The sequence below is a fragment of the Myotis myotis genome, unplaced genomic scaffold (assembly GCF_014108235.1).
Source record: "Myotis myotis isolate mMyoMyo1 unplaced genomic scaffold, mMyoMyo1.p scaffold_m19_p_3, whole genome shotgun sequence".
Lineage (NCBI taxonomy): Eukaryota > Metazoa > Chordata > Mammalia > Chiroptera > Vespertilionidae > Myotis > Myotis myotis.
The window spans coordinates 172,923,863-172,941,203 of record NW_023416335.1 but is presented as its reverse complement, the minus strand read 5'-3'; the positions used below and the strand labels follow the sequence as shown (position 1 = coordinate 172,941,203).

General features: G+C 37.8%; 1 protein-coding gene across 12 annotated transcripts in view; it reads right to left on the bottom strand.

Moving 5' to 3' along the window:
* The window catches only part of CPNE8 (copine 8), a 197,581-nt gene that overhangs the window by 104,451 nt on the left and 75,789 nt on the right, over nt 1-17,341 (bottom strand). For 7 of the 12 annotated variants that reach the window (XR_004966369.1, XM_036301658.1, XM_036301655.1 and 4 more), the window contains 2 exons: nt 16,057-16,133; nt 1,925-1,988 (listed from right to left, as the gene is read on the bottom strand). Coding sequence is in view for 10 of the 12 variants with exons in the window: in XM_036301658.1 (XP_036157551.1) it covers nt 1,925-1,988; nt 16,057-16,133 (141 nt within the window). In the remaining 2 variants the exon portion in view is untranslated. Of the gene's footprint in view, nt 1-1,924; nt 1,989-2,156; nt 2,232-16,056; nt 16,134-17,341 lie in introns of those variants that run through there. The other 5 variants (XM_036301659.1, XM_036301660.1, XM_036301662.1 and 2 more) reach the window with 2 other exon arrangements.

Sequence of the window (17,341 nt, the reverse complement as noted above, 5' to 3'; positions counted from 1 at the left end):
CCTGGTTCCTAGGTCAACGCTCAACCACTGTACCCCTCATGACATCCTGGCCATAAGATGCAGCCTGGCCATACGCAATATATGCCTCAGTATCTTGATTTTCTTTTGAAATAGATGAATAATAATGTGTTCACTGGCATATTTATACAAAATCACCTTAATACCAGATTTTGACAAAACAGCATGTTAATGTCACTGTAAAGAAGAAGTATCTTATTGACTTGGAACTTCTTTTTCCTCTTTCCTCCATCATTATACAAAACTCATTATCATCATACACAAAGAAATTCAGAAACAAGAAGTGTAATAGATGATTAGATGATATCATTAAAAGAAATCATTGTGCCAGTTTAACTGAAAAATAGGATGGTGGTGGGTATTATTCCTGTATTTAAATAACTGCAGTATTTTTGTAAAGTATTTTAGTATACATAAAATGCTTTCATATACATTAGATTTTCAGATTTAATGATATAGTAGTCAATTTTCAGAGATGGGAAAATTTTTAAAAATATTCTAGTTACCTGTTCAAATATTTGGCTCCCTCCCCCGCCCCCATCACCCCTTGTAAACATGAAAAGTGAAACTCAGAGCAATCAGGTGACTTAATAAGCCAAAGCACAAATTACTTGCAAAACCAAACCCGGTTCAAGTCAGGTGGTCTTTTACAGCTTATACTGTAAGTAGTTTTCTGGCATTTTACACATGAGAGAACTGAGACTGAGGTGGCTGTGACCTGCCCAGGGAATAAAGACAAAGAATAAGGAAAAAGAATAGGAAGGCCTTCGCTTTGAATGCATTTCTAACTGCTTAAATTCTAATATTCTTCTTTAATTATCTCCACAAGCCTCTTATTATACGTTCCTTTTGTTATTTCACTATCCCAGCCCCCAGAGTCACAAAGGTGCATAGTTAATTGAAATGCTCGTTTCAGCAGTTGCAGGCAAGTAATATGATGTTTTTCTGACCATATTGCCTTTATATATATACATACTTATGTATATAAAGCCATAGAGATTATCATAAATAAATAAATAAATAAATAAAACCTCTGGGAATTAAAGTGAAAAACTCAGGTACTAATTAATAGCTCTCTGTATAAAAACTACAGCCAATGTCAAAGTATTAAGTTTTGGTACTTTGGGGGAGCTGTTCGTAAAATCATGAAGCAAACATTGTAAATAAAGAGTACTAAAACGTAATTTCTTTTCCTCCAAAATAACAATTCCCAGGGACCCATTGGGCCACTCAGAACAGACAGCACTGACTTCTGATTCAGAACCCTCATTACTTCCAGCTCTCAGCTCATCTTGACAACAATGAAATCACTGAACATGAGTCAATGGCTGTATCAGCAAATCACGACTAAAAATAGCAGCTTTCTAAAAATACTGACTATGCACTTGTTTCTAGTTGGAGTGGTAGTTGGTCCTTCTTTCAAATGTGGACTTACCAAGCTAACAAAAGATGGGACTGTATATATTCTGAATTAATTCAATTAGAAATAGGGAAACATGGGTATGTCATGCAAAAGGGACAAGGTCAAATGACTAGAAATATTCCTTCAAAGTCACACATAAATCTTCAAAATTTTTGCAAGAACTAAACTGATTGGTACAACTGACAACTCCTTATATTAATGCCTCTCCCAAATGATAATGACATTAGGTTTTATTTGGAAATTTTCTATTCTATAAAAAGATCATTAAACTAACTGATTATTCTCTTGGGACTACAGAATATAGTCTCTCTGGTTAAAGTACTAAGTATCTAAAGTGATATTTAATGAGTTATAAATTAATTTAACACATACTTTCAATTAAATTTGCTACAATTACTCAAGTTAATCATTTGTGTAGATTTTCAGAAATATTATTTAAAGTTAGTGTTGGTAACACAATTTAAACCAAAGAAATTGACTTACCCTGCAACAGTTTAGTTCCTCTGCTGTAAGTATGATAGTGCCACATTTCTTCCCTGGAATTCCTCTAAAACAGCAAAATATATATGTATATACATTAATATTTTATATTTACAATACTATATATTTAATATTTGTACAACCAAATAAAGATAGTATTACTAATAGGTGGGCTCTTTCCTAACAAAATATATTCCCAGTTCCAGCATTGAGTTTATCCTATATTTCCACACACCTTGATGAAGCTAAACTTTGAACGCATTCAACATGTCAGCCCTCTGCACAAGAATCTTCAGTAGCTTCATATTATCTAGCATATCCTATCTAATAAAAGAGAAACATGGTAATTGGCATACGACCGCTACCCTTCTCATTGGCTAATCAGGGCAATATGCAAATTAACCGCCAGCCAAGATGGCGGCCGGCAGCCAGGCAGCTTGAAACTAACATGAGGCTTGCTTGCTTCAGTGACGGAGGACTCCAACGTTCCCCGCTTGCCGCTGCAGGCCTCTGAGCTGCAACTCTAAGCAACTATGTAACAAATATAGAAGCTAAACAAAAGCCCAGAAAACTGCTTTAGTCACCGGGATTCAGCCAGCCAGATCACAACATTGTAAGCAAAAGCCAGAAACCTACTTTCACCAGCGGAGGCCTAAGAGCTGGAGCCAAGCCTCAAAGCTAAAGCTGTCCCAGAATAAAAAGACAAAGGAGCGGTTGGGAGCTTTAGTTACCCCCAACCTGAAAACAGCCCTCAGACCCTCACCCAGCCTGGCCAGGCACCCCAGTGGGGACTCCCACCCTGAAGGGTGTGTGACCAGCTGCAAACAGCCATCATCCCCTCACCCAGGCTGGCCAGGCACCCCAGTAGGGACCCCTACCCTGAAGGGTGTGTGATCAGCTGCAAACAGACATCATCCCCTCACCCAGGCTGGCCAGGCACCCCAGTGGAGACCCCCACCCTGATCCAGGACACCCTTCAGGGCAAACCAGCCAGCCCCACCCATGCTCCAGGCCTCTACCCTATATAGTAAAAGGGTAATATGCCTCCCAGCACCGGGATCAGTGGAGCCGCAAGGTCTCCCGGCACCGGGATCAGCGTGACAGGGGGCAGCGCCCAAACCTCCTGATCACCCTGTGGCTCTGTGTGTGACAGGGGGTGGGGCCACAACCCCCTGATCAGCCCTGCTCTGTGTGTGACAGGGTGCGGCGCCCCAATCCCACCCCCCACGGGCCCTGCTCTGTGTGTGACGGGGTAGAGCCATAACCTTCCCATCGGCCCTGCCCTGAGTGTGAGAATGGCGGTGCCCCAACCCCCTGATCAGCCCTACTCTGTGGGTAATAGAGGGCGGTGCCCCAACCCCCTGATGGGCCCTGCTCTGTGCATGACAGGGGGCAGCGCCCCAACCCCCTGATTGGCCCTGCTCTGTGCTTGACAGGGTACAGAGCCCCATCCCCCTGATGGGCCCTGCTCTGTGTGTGACAGGGGGTGGCGCCGCAACCTCCCCATCGACCCTGCCTTGAGTGTGACAGGGGGCTGTGCCCCAACCCCCCAATTGGGCCCTACCCTGAGCATGACTGAGGGTGGCATCACAACCTCCCGATCGCCCTGCTCTGTGCATGTCAGGGGGCGGTGTCTCAACTCCCCAATCGGCCCTGCTCTGAGCCCGACCAGGGGCTGCACCTAGGGATTGGGCCTGCCCTCTGCCACCCGGGAGCAGGCCTAAGCCAGCAGGTCGTTATCTCCCGAGGGGTCCCAGACTGCGAGAGGGCACAGGCTGGGCTGAGGGACCCCCTCCCCCCCCCCCCCGAGTGCACAAATTTTTGTGCACCGGGCCTCTAGTATATGGTATAAATCTATAACAAAACTTTCTCCTGTGGTTACTAATATTTCTATTATGTAATTAAAACCTATCCTAATCTTGGTTTCATATTTCTTTCTCCTTTCATCAACATGGTAACTTATTTGCACTTATGTCTTTCTGCCATTCCCACGCCCTGATATACCGTAGTGTGTTTAACTATTCCCTACCCTGCCTCAAATTTTCCATATCTTTATATGAAACTCCATTTGTTCTATGAAACCTTATCCCAGTCAATTTCACACAAAGCTTGGCGTTCTCTGCACTCCCACTGCACTTACAGGCTAAGCATTTAATCTTTCCTAAATTGTTAGAATCATATATTCTTTCCCCTTGTTTTCTCAAGTTGATTATAAGCTGTATAAGAGCAAAACTCATGAGAACAAACCTCTTGTAAACCAAGAGAGTTAAATATCTATACATAGCAATTGGCCATACATATAAGAAAAATGTGTAACATAAGCAGAATTAAGCAAATTGCAACTGCCATTCAATTTTCCTTTTATGTGTCTCTGGTATATTTATGTTCACATAGCTTCTGGCTGACAGTATGAGAAAAGTTCAATAGGAAAATGCAAGGTATGTGCATGGTTTCCTGCTTTGCACAAGGGAGAAGTCAAGGAGAATTTTCCAAAGGGCAATGTTTGTTCTAACAGTATATTTCATGCTTCTTTTCTCACAAATCATAGTTCAACTCTTCTGTTTGTCATGGAAACTAAATTGTGAAATTAAAGCCCAATGGATGTTTTTGTTCTCAAATATATTATTCATCCCTGATAGTTTTATTTGTACCAGCAGGTATGCAACAAATGCATGCCCCTTAATTTCCACGTATACAGGGATTAGAGTGTTAGTATCTCGACTGGGGACAAGGTGTAAGAATGGAAAGTTAAATTATTCTCCATTGTGAATATATCAATGAAATTATACTCACTCTAAAACTGCTCTACCCTTTCTATCTTTCTATTCTAAAATTTCTTCTGGAGAGCACCACTCCATCCTGAGCTAAAAATGCCAGATTGTGCAGGAAACTACCTATCACAAAATCTCGTTTCCTCTATCTCTTTACTCCCCATTCGGGAAATTGTAAATGTCAGGATCTTCCATTTTCTCCAGGTCTTTATGACTAAGAGATCAATTAATTTATCCTTGTATGTTTTTTTTCTTACAATATTACAAGCAGCATTTCCCAGTTAATTTTTCTAATCCAACTGTACCTTCTTTTTCTTCTTTCTGTGTGGAAATCACAAAATGTATACTTTCGGCATTATGGCAAACTAAACACCTTAACTGAACAACCAACCACCTGAAAATACTTTGAAATGCTGATTACAATTTGCAAAAATTTTTCTCATGGCTCTGATAACCAGGCAAGGAAGTAAGAACCAATCAGAAGTGGAAACAAGCAGAGGCGAACCCTGGTGAGTTTGATCTTGGGCTTGTTTTTAATGGCTGCTTAGGGCATAAAGATAAAAGACCAAAAAAAGGGGGGGGGGAGGGAGACTCACAAGATGAGAAATTCAATAAATGGCCACCTCACAGCATAAAGCTTCACTCACAATGACTACATTGACTGGTTGATTGTAGCATTTATTAGATATAAACATCCCCTTTGGAGGTATGTACAAAATAAATCCCTGCCTGAAAACTTGGTGATGAATAAAAGAGAAAAATATGTCTCTTAGTAATTCAGACCTTACCCAGGCTTGCTGCCTTAATTTCTACTACCTGGGTGGTCATAAAAGCTTCTAACCAAAAATTCAGCAAATGCAAGTGATCATGAGTGCCTGGTAAATGCAAAACCTCTCTGAAAGAGTTTGCCTTGAAACTACATCTGAAAGTAATCTCACATTAAGAATTAAATATATATTTACAAAACACTGAAGGAAAAGTGTACCATGTGTTATAGTCTCCAGAAACAACCGACTGCAGAATCCAACATGGACATAGAATTGTAGAAATGATAGTGGGGAAGGGCATGTAATAAGAGTAGAGCCACAGTTGTTTAATAATTATTCACCTCACTAATTATAGATAAGAGGTTTTCTTACAGCCCTGGGAAACTGCAGGATGAAACAAGGCTGTAAAAAGATAAGATGTCTCGATGAGTCAATTACTAAGAAAAGAAATACATTTTGAGAACAGACCAAGGACAGGACACACTTTGATTTGGTTGCTGTGCCCGGACCCTGACCCCCTCCAGGAGTTTTTCTCAGGAATGCTGGCCATTCTCTGGTCCCAGGAACAGGCTGAGCTGTTTGTAACATCATACAAGATTAGCCACCTTGTTCCCAAACTTTGAGCTCCTGAGACCCGACCCTCCCCTTTTCCATGTTACACTTGCAGCTCACAGTTGCTCATAGCTAACTTTTCCCTCGTGTGTATACAATCATCCAACTGGCAAGTGGGGGGTCAGAGTAGAATTTTCCCAGGTGACCAACTGCTCTCCCCATGCTGCCGGAATTATTGGAATAAATGCTCAGATAGGATTCAACCCTGTCTCTGCTTAATTTGGCTCAAGTAGTGACAGGTGGCCTCCAACACATTGTGTCCAGTTTCAGAAGTATTATGCATAGTATACAAAATGTAAATATGGATGATATAACTAAAACTTATAGAGAAAAATGGAAAGCTGGGTAACTAGCAAAAGCCAATAAAAATAATCAAGACTATTTGGAGAGCCCAGCTGGTGTGGCTCAGTGGTTGAGCATCAACCCATGAAGCGGGAGGTCAGAGCTTGATTTCCAGTTAGGGCACATGCCCGGGGTTATGGGCTCAACCCCTAGCATGAGGTGTGCAGGAGGCAGCCGATCAATGATTTTCTCTCATCACTGATGTTTCTCTCTCTCTTCCTCTCCTTTCCTCTCTAAAATCAATAAAAAAAAAATTTTTTAATAAAAAATAGAAACAAAAATTGTCACACTATGTAAAAATAATAATAAAATGTATCCATTAGTAATTTACAATAGATATCAAAATTTAAGGCTTCAGAAAATTCAAAAGGAAAGAATGGATATACTCAGGGCGAGAAATCTAACCTTAATGAAAACCAGTGTATATACATTAATAGCAAACCTATAGATTTTAAACTTAAATATTTCTAGAAATAGTTACTGTGTCATAACAAAGATTCAATTAATTAGGGAGATATGATATCAATACTGAATGCATCTACAGTTATAGCTCCAAAATATATACAGAAAGAACTGATTGTACTACACAACAAAAAGTATGCCATTATGTGGAGCAATTTCACTAGTAACCTGGCAAACTACCTTGGCCAGTGACCCAGGCTACTACCACCAGTGGTAAGTCATGTTTATGTCATGTACCCCGATACGATGCAATAAGAAGGCACTTCACCTTTGTCTCCTTCCCCTCCAAACCCATAACCCCCATCTAACCATGGGAAAAACACTTGACAATCCCAAATTGGGGGACAATCTCAGAATATCTGACTATAGTACTTCTTAAATCTGGCAAGGTCATCAAAAACAAGGAAAGTTGGAGAAATTGTCAAAAAACAGAAGATACTGGGAGACAAGATGACTAAATGCAATGTGATATCCTGAGCTGAATTCTGAAACAGAAAAAGGACATTCATGGAAAAACAAGTGAAATTTAAATGAAGTCTGGAGCTTAGTTAATTCTAATGTATCAATGTTTGTTTCCTAGTTGTGACAAATGTACTAGAGTAATGTAAGATGTTAATGTTAGTGGAAACTGGATGAGGAATATACAGGAACTCCCTGCACTATCTTTGTAACTTTTCTGTAAATCTAAAGCAATTCTAAAATATAAAGTCTATATTTAAAACATTGTAAAGCAAGAAAAGACAATGACAGGCTAAAGAAGTATTCCAGTTTAAAAGAGACTAAAATCAGGACAACTAAATTCAATGTGTGATTCTTGATTAAACTTTAAATTGGGGGGGGGAAATAGCTTTAGAACATTAATGGAACCACTGTTGAAATTTGAATATGGAGTGTGGATTAGATAATATAATTGTATCACTGCGAAGTCCCCTGGTTTTGATCATCATGTTCATGGCTATGTAAGAGAGCATCCTTATAGGAAATATACACTCGGGCATTTAGAGGAAATGGGGCACAATGTCTCCACCTTACTCTCAGATGGTTCAGAAAAATCAACAAAATCTAAAATATTAGAGAGGAAGAGGTGAGGGATGGAGGTGGGGGAGAAAGTGATAAAGCCCATAAAACAAAGTTAACATCAGTTCAAAGTAAACATTCCGGGTGTAAAGATCATACAGAAGTTTCTGGTACAACTCTAGTAAATTTTCTATACAATTGAAATTATATCAAAGTAGAAAGTTATCCCAAAAAGATGTTTTGAAAAGTTTCCCAGACTTGTTTTTACTGTGATATTTTGTGGCATATATGAAAAACAATAGAACTCAAGCTCAAAACAGTTAAAGGTTTATCTCAAGAGAATTATTAGAGATAAGTAATTCTTTCCAAAATTAAGCGCACGAAGAATAAAAGGCCTTTTGAGAGACTGGGTGGCTTGTTTTCTGTTTGATGTGGTTTGTTTTGCTTTTGGTTGATTGTTACAGCTGGGTTTTTTCCTAACTGTAACATTTTTCGATAACGCATACTACTTCTCCATTACCGCTACCACTCTTGGTTCATACCTTTACACTTTTGCTTGGGTTACTGGACTTTTCTTGCTCCTATCTGGTCTCAGGCTGGTACTCCTTTCATTTATCCTCTCCATGATGCCAGACTGATCTGCTCATTAATGCTAATCATGAAGCCTTCCATCTTCCAGTGGCTCTACATACATCCTAGGTAATTTTAAACTTACTAATCAGGACATAATCACCTTCATAAAACCCAGCCACTGTTAAGTTTCTAGTTTCATCTTTCCCAACACTTTCAATAGAGCCACACTTTTCATCCCCTAAATCCATAACAAATGTTTCATTTCTCCCTGACCTCACCTGAAATAGTCAGCCTACCAACCACTCAAAGAATCTTTTCATCTCAGGGATTTCTACCTATACTTCAAATTTGCTTTAACTTATGGAACATTTGTAAAATGGACCAAATATTATGTCATAGAAAATTTACTAAAATATATCACATTTATTGGTCAAGAAATTTTGGTTAGACACTAATGACAAATGTCAATTTTTAAAACATTTTTAAAAACTCATTGTTTAAAAAAATAAAAGAATAGAAAAGAGTGAATACTTAGCACTGCACAATAATAAAAGTAATACCTGAAACATTATACTACCTTAGTATTTTGTATGTAAAAAATTTATAAGCAAAATGGCCACTCAGTGTATATAAAACTTTAGACTAAATAAATAAATAAGAAAAACTCATCATGAAATTCTATGAAATCTCAAGGGACTCCAAGTTGACAAAACGATTTTGAAAAAGAACCAAGTTGAAGGACTCATACTCCCTGATTTCAAAACATATTACAAAGGAGCTACAGTAATTAAAATAGTGTGGGTGCTGGCATAAGGACAGCCAACTAGACCTATGAAATAAAATAGAGTACCCAGGAATAAACCCTCACATATATGGTCAAATGAACAAAAATTCCAACACCATTCAATGAGGAAAATACCATCTCTTCAACAACTGGTGTGAGGAAACTGCATATCTACATACAAAGAATAAAAGTGGACCTTTGTTTTATACTATATATAAAAATCAACTTAAACGTAAGACTTAAAACTATAAACTTTTAAAAGAAAACACAGTGAGAATATTCATGACATTGGTCTTGACTGATTTCTTGAATATGACATCAAAAGCACAGAAAAATAGATGACTGGGACATCAAATTTTAAAACATCTGTACCTCATAGAACACATAAACAGAGTGAAAAGGCAATGGGAGGATGTATATGCAATCATATGCCTGATAAAGGCTTAATATTCAGGATTTCTGATATAAATTACTATATATAAAGAACCCCTACAACTCAATGGAAAAAATATCAAATAGGACTAAAAACCTTATCTCATTCACAGTCCAATATTCTCTGCCCAGTAAAATAAACCAGAGAATAACAGTAGCAGTCTAATTTTCAGGGAAGTTAATAAAGATGACTTTGAAGGTCAACTATTCCCCCAAAGTTCACGGTATGTTCACATGCAAAGATTGCACAGTAAAGACATGTACTGCTTCACTGTAAATTTGTATGTTTCTCACCTTCAAGACTAACCATTCTCCTGTCCTTCCTCCTCCTCTTCCTTCTCACACTGACTATTGATCTCTACAAGCACGAGGGCCACAGCACAGCTCTCAGAATAAGGCCACATTTGAGTCAGATTTTTAAACCAACCCTTTAAGGCTCAGGCTCAAGTTGCCCTCAAGCCCTATTCTTGTGCTTTAATGTCATGTCTTCTGCCTTATTCCCAAGCTTCCTTTCTGTTTTTCTTCCCCTCCCCATAATTCTCTCATTGAACTTCAGCACCCACAGGACTTCATTCTTGAGTCCTATGTCAGAGCTGGGATTCTGTGTCCATTAGACCACTGCAAGCTGGTCTTCCAATTATCACCTGCCTCCAAGTCCCTATCCCTGTAGTCTTCAACACCTATCAGGACACTTACTAATCCCTCTTGGATCCCTCTCTTATTTTCTACCTTCCACTAATCTCCAAGATCAAATGCTGCAACAGCCAGCCTACAAAGAACACAACCTGCTCCCTATGCCAAAACCTCTGCTAGTTCAGTCACCCTTGGAGTTCCAGCTCCTCCCCAGAGCCAGAATCGCCTTTCTCATCACACCAGTCCCTGCCTCCTTGCCCCATGCTCTCATACAGAACCAGTCAGTCAAGCCTGGATCAGAGTAACAGGAACAAACAGGTCTGTTATTTGATGAATGTAATAAATGCTTGCCTCCCAGAGTAGAAAATGGCAATCTTTCTTAAACTGGTACTGATCCTAGCATTCTGGAAGACTTTCTGAATCCACCACTGAGATCCCTAAAGATAGAAGAAGTATGACTGACAGCATCACGCAGAAAATTAGATACAATCTCACAGCATGAACAGACACACTGCCACTGCCGAGTGGGTATAATGCCAGATCATAATGGGATGATCTAAAAGAGAAGAGCTGATGAGTCATAGGAAGTCACAGTAAATGTTGCAGACAAATTAAGTAGCACAAGACTCATTTTCGGAGGGGGAGGGGAAAACAAAGTGTAGGACGGAATTAAGATATGAGAAATGTGTTTGCTAAAAACTTGAATCCAAGGGAACAGACTGTTGGAAATTGTAAAAATCCTGAGTTGCTATTAAAAAGTAAATTAAAAATAGCTAAACATCAATTTCAAAGTAGTTCACCTAAGTTTCTACAAGATATTAAAAAATAACTTTTTTTAAAATATATATTTTATTTATTTTTTACAGAGAGGAAGGGAGAGGGATAGAGAGTTAGAAACATCGATGAGAGAGAAACACTGATCAGCTGCCTCCTACACACCTCCTACTGGGGATGTGCCTGCAACCAAGGTACATGCCCTTGACCGGACTCGAACTTGGGACCCTTCAGTCCTCAGGCCGATGCTCTATCCACTGAGCCAAACCGGTAAGGGCTAAAAAATAACTTTTATTGTCATAAAAAATGAGAAAAATATTTTAAAATGACAACAATAACTGAAAAACAGAAAATAAAAAGATGAGTTTAAATTCAAATGCGGATTATTTAATAGGGCATATGGCTATGTACAAGAAACTATTTTTCCTTTGTAATAAACATAACTTAGTTCTCAAAGACTTGATTAATAATAAATAACTTAAAGCTCTACTACGCCTGCTTTGCATCTTCAAATTTTCTAGTTATCATCATTTTAAGAAGTCTACTTCTGAAGAGATATAACACAATTGCAATTAGGAAGCTAGAAGAAATTATTCTGAATACCTGAACAGAAAATAATTTAAACTGGGCCATTTAAAGGGAAAAAAACAAGGGAATATTATGAATAGTTTAGAATACAAAGGGGAAACTAATTGGAAAATAAATCTCTAATCTAAAACAAATTAGTAAATAAGCACTAAGTCACTTTGATGATGCCATTTAAGAAAAATAACATCCGGGACACAAGATGAGTCCATTTTGTGAACTGCAGGTGGATTATCTGCCTCAGGAGGTGTCTGGTGCTGCATTCGGAAGCCTATACTCATCCACAGGGGACAATCCCCTAACTCTTAACAAGACTGACAAAAGTCACGGCTGCAACGGGAGAGTGTACAAAATCTATTTCTACCTCCAGCCAGGAGGAACTGACCACAAAAACTGGTAGGATGTTCAGTGACCACCCTACAATGTTATCTTTACATCGCTAAGTCCTGGCCAGGACAGGTTCACAGGGGAAGAGAGGAACAGGGGGTGGCAAAAGGGACTATGAGCTAGAGATGTAAGAGATACATGTAAAATACATATCATTTCCTTAATATGAACTTCATTATTTCTATCATGCTTTTATCTATTCCACTATTTTCATATATTATATGGTAAATCATGAAGGCTTTAGAAACTGGGTTTGTCCTAAAGTTGCCTATCAGAGAAGAAAACACTTCCCTGACCTTATATTATTTCCAGTTTTCTCACTGGCTCCCTCCTTTCTTCCAAAGCTATTCTTTCTTCTACTGAAATATTCCGTATCGTCCACCCTGCCGATCTCTCCCCACCATCTGCCCATTAGATTGATTTTAAAAAGCAAGCACATGGGAAAGGATGTCACTGAGCAGGGGAAGCAGGGATGAGGGTGGAATCTGCACACATCCGTGGAGTGGACCAGCTGCTCTGAAGAGCTACTCTGACATTACAGAAAGAGAAAATTTCCATGCAAACAGCATTTCACTCTCTTCCTCACCCTAACTATGCGTTTTAAAACAAAGTGTATGAATGCTTTTGATTGCTTTTCAGTAACATTGAAGGAAAGGGGTCAAACCCCATTTGAATAGAAGCTACATCTTCTCTTAAAGCACTCGAACTCGCAAGAACCCAAGACAGCAAGCATGCTCAGTTCAGAGGACCTGGTTCTTCAATCCCCATGTTCCCCTTCCTCGAGACACATGCTTCTCTCTTAGCTAGAATTTTTTAATAAAAGCCATTATTTTCTCAAGCAAGAGGGTGAATGACTACAAAATACTCCCCTTCCCCCCAATCCACTGAGTCGGAGTAATTGCTCAGATGAGAGCATGTGACTATATTCCTCTATGCTTTAATTAATAAATCCAAGATATCCTTCCATTAGGAGGCTAATGACATTCAATTTCACTATCCTATTTTTGGTTAATCTTCCATTTGAATTCCTTCTCTCGCATTCTCTTTATCTCAAGCAGTTAATGTAATTTCCTCAGGTAGCAGGTCACCATTCTACCATTCTTATCGTTTTGTTCTTTGCTTCATTCTTTTGTAGCCAATCTCTTTCCCACTCGCAAGCCCTAGATTTTGTCATTTTGTCACCCATTTAATGCCAATATTTGCCTAGCTATACTTACTAAAATTTTAAAATATCCCACTGCTCAAACATTAAGCCCACCTTTAAATCCTTTCATAATGTCTATTTGCCTGAGAAGACTGCCCAATAAGGTCAACGGCTGAATAAAAGATTAGTTGCGCATAGTTTTAAAAAACTGAATTAATTAGAACTTTTTCAATAAGATAGATATAGTATCAACATTTTCCTAAATTACAAAATACCCTCAGATGACATGAAGTGTGCAGTTACAATACCTTCATTTTATCTGAACAGGGTTCTAAGGCTTTACTCATTTATGCTACACCGTCCTCAACAGGAGCTAGGAAAAATCTAAAGGACATCTCATCTCTTCCAGTTATGTAAAATGCTAGCAACTCAAATGCCAGCAAATACTCCCCACATTTGCATATTCTGCCAATCACTACTCTAGGTATCTAAGTAGCATGAATTTGTTTTCCTTAGTCTTATCTAGTCGGAATTGTTGAATTAGCTGAACAAGGACCACAGCTTGCACAATATGTGGGTGGAAAAAGACATGTAGGTTATGACTATTACAATATCTTTATTAACTCAATGTTCACATACTCCCAAAGTTAAACCTATTTTTACGAACTCTATATTCTGTTTACCATATACTGCAACCAATATAATTAAACTTTTTAACATGTTTCAGGACTAATATAACAATGATTTTTCACTGGGGAAAAAATGCTATGTAATTTAAGAGCTTTCTGAAATAAAGTTATGATTTCCTTTTATGGAGAAAAAATCAGATAAAAATCTCTAATAAAATTAATTTCAAAATATGAGTGCAAGTTCCATAAAAATATCTACTCTGTTGCTCAGAAATAAAAATTATAACTATCTTTAAGTTGTCACTGTTTATATTATTGATGTTTTTTCCTGAAAAAAAATAATAAAGATAGATTTTGTGATTTTCCAGGAATCTCAATGGACTTGAGCACTAGACTAAAAAATGCAATAATAATTATATTCATTAAATAATTATATGCACTTAATAAAATATTTATGCATAGTTGCTTTATAAATAACGTACTACTTATCTATTAAAGTGAACAAAATATATTTAAATAAGCTTCCACATCCTATAATTATATGTGAAAACAAGTTACACTTGAAAAGAATGTTTAAAAGGTAGTTCATAGCCAAATGTTTCCAAACCAACATTTTATAGTAATTTTCTAAGAAAATCAAATTAAATAAAGGCAGTTAGAATTCATAGACCTCTTATCTTAAGAAGTTCTTGCAGAGCACTGAACACATTAAGTATTGAATTTTATGCAGGGAATGTAAAAATGATGCCTTGGCCATAGTGTTTGATGTCAAAGGTGAATAGATATGTGGAGTTTTCACATTTATTTTGTAAGGTTAAGATTCTTAAAAGACTGGTGAAGATATAGATTCAAAATTCCCCAAACCTTTAGACATTGCATTTAGCTCTGCATATGCCTTAGTATTCTTCCCAGATCTTTTGATCTTTTATAAACAATTAGGTGCATCCAAATAATTAAAATTAGCAAGAGGAGAAGAAGGAGGACAGGGGAAGGAAAGAATAAGGAAAAAATGTCAGGAGTTTGTTTTCCGTGTTTTTGGAACTAGAGAAAATAGGATTATCCCATTCAACTAATAAAAAAATGAAGCATGATTCCAGTAATTGAAGGTGAAGGTGGAAGATGTAACCCACAGAAACCACCTTCTCTAACATTTACACCTATCTCCTCCTTTACAAACCAATTTTGTAATAAAAGTTAACACCTCAATCACCAAAAATGCATTTATTAAACATATGGTATAAAAGGTGGTGCTACATATAGTCCTGCACCCAGGAGTAAAATGTCTTTCAAAAAGTTGTCATTCCTCTCTTGAGGCCCTCTGCTGGGGAAACAGAATCAAGTCTCAAACAATGCCTTTAAAATTGTATCACTAGCATTATAGATGGAGGGCAGTACTACATCATACCTCTGTGAATGTAAAATATCTTCTACCTGCTTTATGGTGCAATAGTAGTGACCATGCTTTATCAGAGCTGGTTTTGATGATGTTATTCTAGAATGTTTTCTTTCCAGATGATGACAAAGAAGCTAATGAAAAAAAAAAAAATGGTGCCAGGTATCACAGGAGTAACAGAACTTTGCTGTTTTCTGGACCTTTTAATCTTTTTTCTTTTTTTTCAATGGTTTGTGCTAGATATCTCTATAATTTTGTTCACATGACTGCAGAACTTGGAAAAGATCTTGCTGCTATTGATGCATACCACACTGCTATTGGTCTTTTTATATAAATATATAAAAATACATTTTTTTTGAATTTTTGGAAGCTGTGCTGTCAACTTCAGAAAAACTCTCCCATTTGTACTGAGTTGGGTTGGCATTGTACAGAAATTAACAGCCATATCGGTCTAGAAACATTCAACAATGTTTCCATTGTATTAAATATGTAAGGTTTTAATCTACATGTGTTTGATAACAGAAACTAATAAAATACTCTCTAAATAAGAAAAAGTATGAAATCTAAGACAATAGTACACCAAAAGGAAAACAACATATCTCCTTGTTTAAATGTGCTCATTTCATTTTGTGAACATTTTGTAGCAAGGCATATGACAGCTGAAATATAACTTATCCTTTATGAACATGTCAAAATTATTTTTTGAAGTAAAACTCATAAATAAGATTTTAAAACCCACATTTTGTGCACAAGCATGTATTTATCAATTCCAAACTGCAAAAATAAAAATGAGAGTTAACATTTCATTGTCTGAATTTAAAAATACTTACACTATTGGCTTTTCCAGGCGACTTCCCTGTGAACCAACAATCTCCCCCAATGTACAAAACACCTGTCCCAGAAAGTCCTAAAATAGACAAAAGGATTAAAGTTTATGAGTCCCCAGGCTGTCTTTATACTATATATTTTGTAAATCACACTTGCATTGCCTTCATTACTGAAATGCTGACTTCTCTAACTTCTAATATTAAATAAAATAAGCTCAATATGTATTCATTTTAGCAATGTGATTCTCCCCTAAATTTATACAGCATTTTGTCCTTTTAATCCCAGGGCAGGTTTGTTACTGTGTTTAGACATTGCGTTCATTTTTCACATTAAAATGGAAATGGGAAAAAGTTCCAAGATTTGAAGTCGCCATTGGCTTGCCTTTGGATGTCTCTGAATCCGCTAAGCTTTTGGCTGAGGGGGCAAAGTGGGAAAGCACAGAGCAGTGGTGGCTAACAGTACCAGCGCCTCTTACAGAGAGGTCCTGGCTACAGCTGGTCCCGGAGCCACACTGCCACGTGTCTTTCCAGTACCACTTCCACTACCTGTGACTGTGCACGTGATTTCTCACCAGGTTCCTCTTCTCTAACATGTATTAGCCCCCCTCACAAACTTGTTTTGAGGGTTCAATCAGTTTCCTGCATGAGTTGATGTTAGTACATACGTAAGTGCCTGAAACTGGGTCAAGTATAAAACACTATAAAGTTCATTAGAGTACACTCGATGATTTTAATTTTCAAAATGCACGACCTGTTATTAATACTTCATTTCACATAAAAAGAAACTAATCTTCTAGGAGGCTGATGTACCCATGTTTTAAGCAGTCTCTAAGCAGCAAAGTCAGAGCTAACTCATATTCTACATGGATATGCTGCCTAAGAAGTTAAATATCATAAATGCAATGCAGCTTCACATGCCAACAAAATAAGGGCTCCAACATCATCTGGATATTTCGGGCAAGAAATATGGAGATGGTTTAGGCAGAGCCACTTTCTAGTTGAGCCCATATGTAACTGCGATCTGCCCTAAAGGAAAAAGTAGACGATCTCCCCAAATTTGTGCAATGAATGGGGCCAGACAAAGCTCAGAAAAGAAGGGAAAAAGAATGACAGCGAACAAAATGTTGTTTTAGGTTTTACTAAATAAAAATTTTAAATGACTAACAAGCCACAAAAGTAAAAACAATGTAATTCAGTTAAAAAAAAAAAAAAAAAAAAAAGTAGGGAAGTGAAGGAAGGGTGCTCTAAGGCCCATGTGAGAAAAAAAGACCACTGTAGGCTAGGCTAG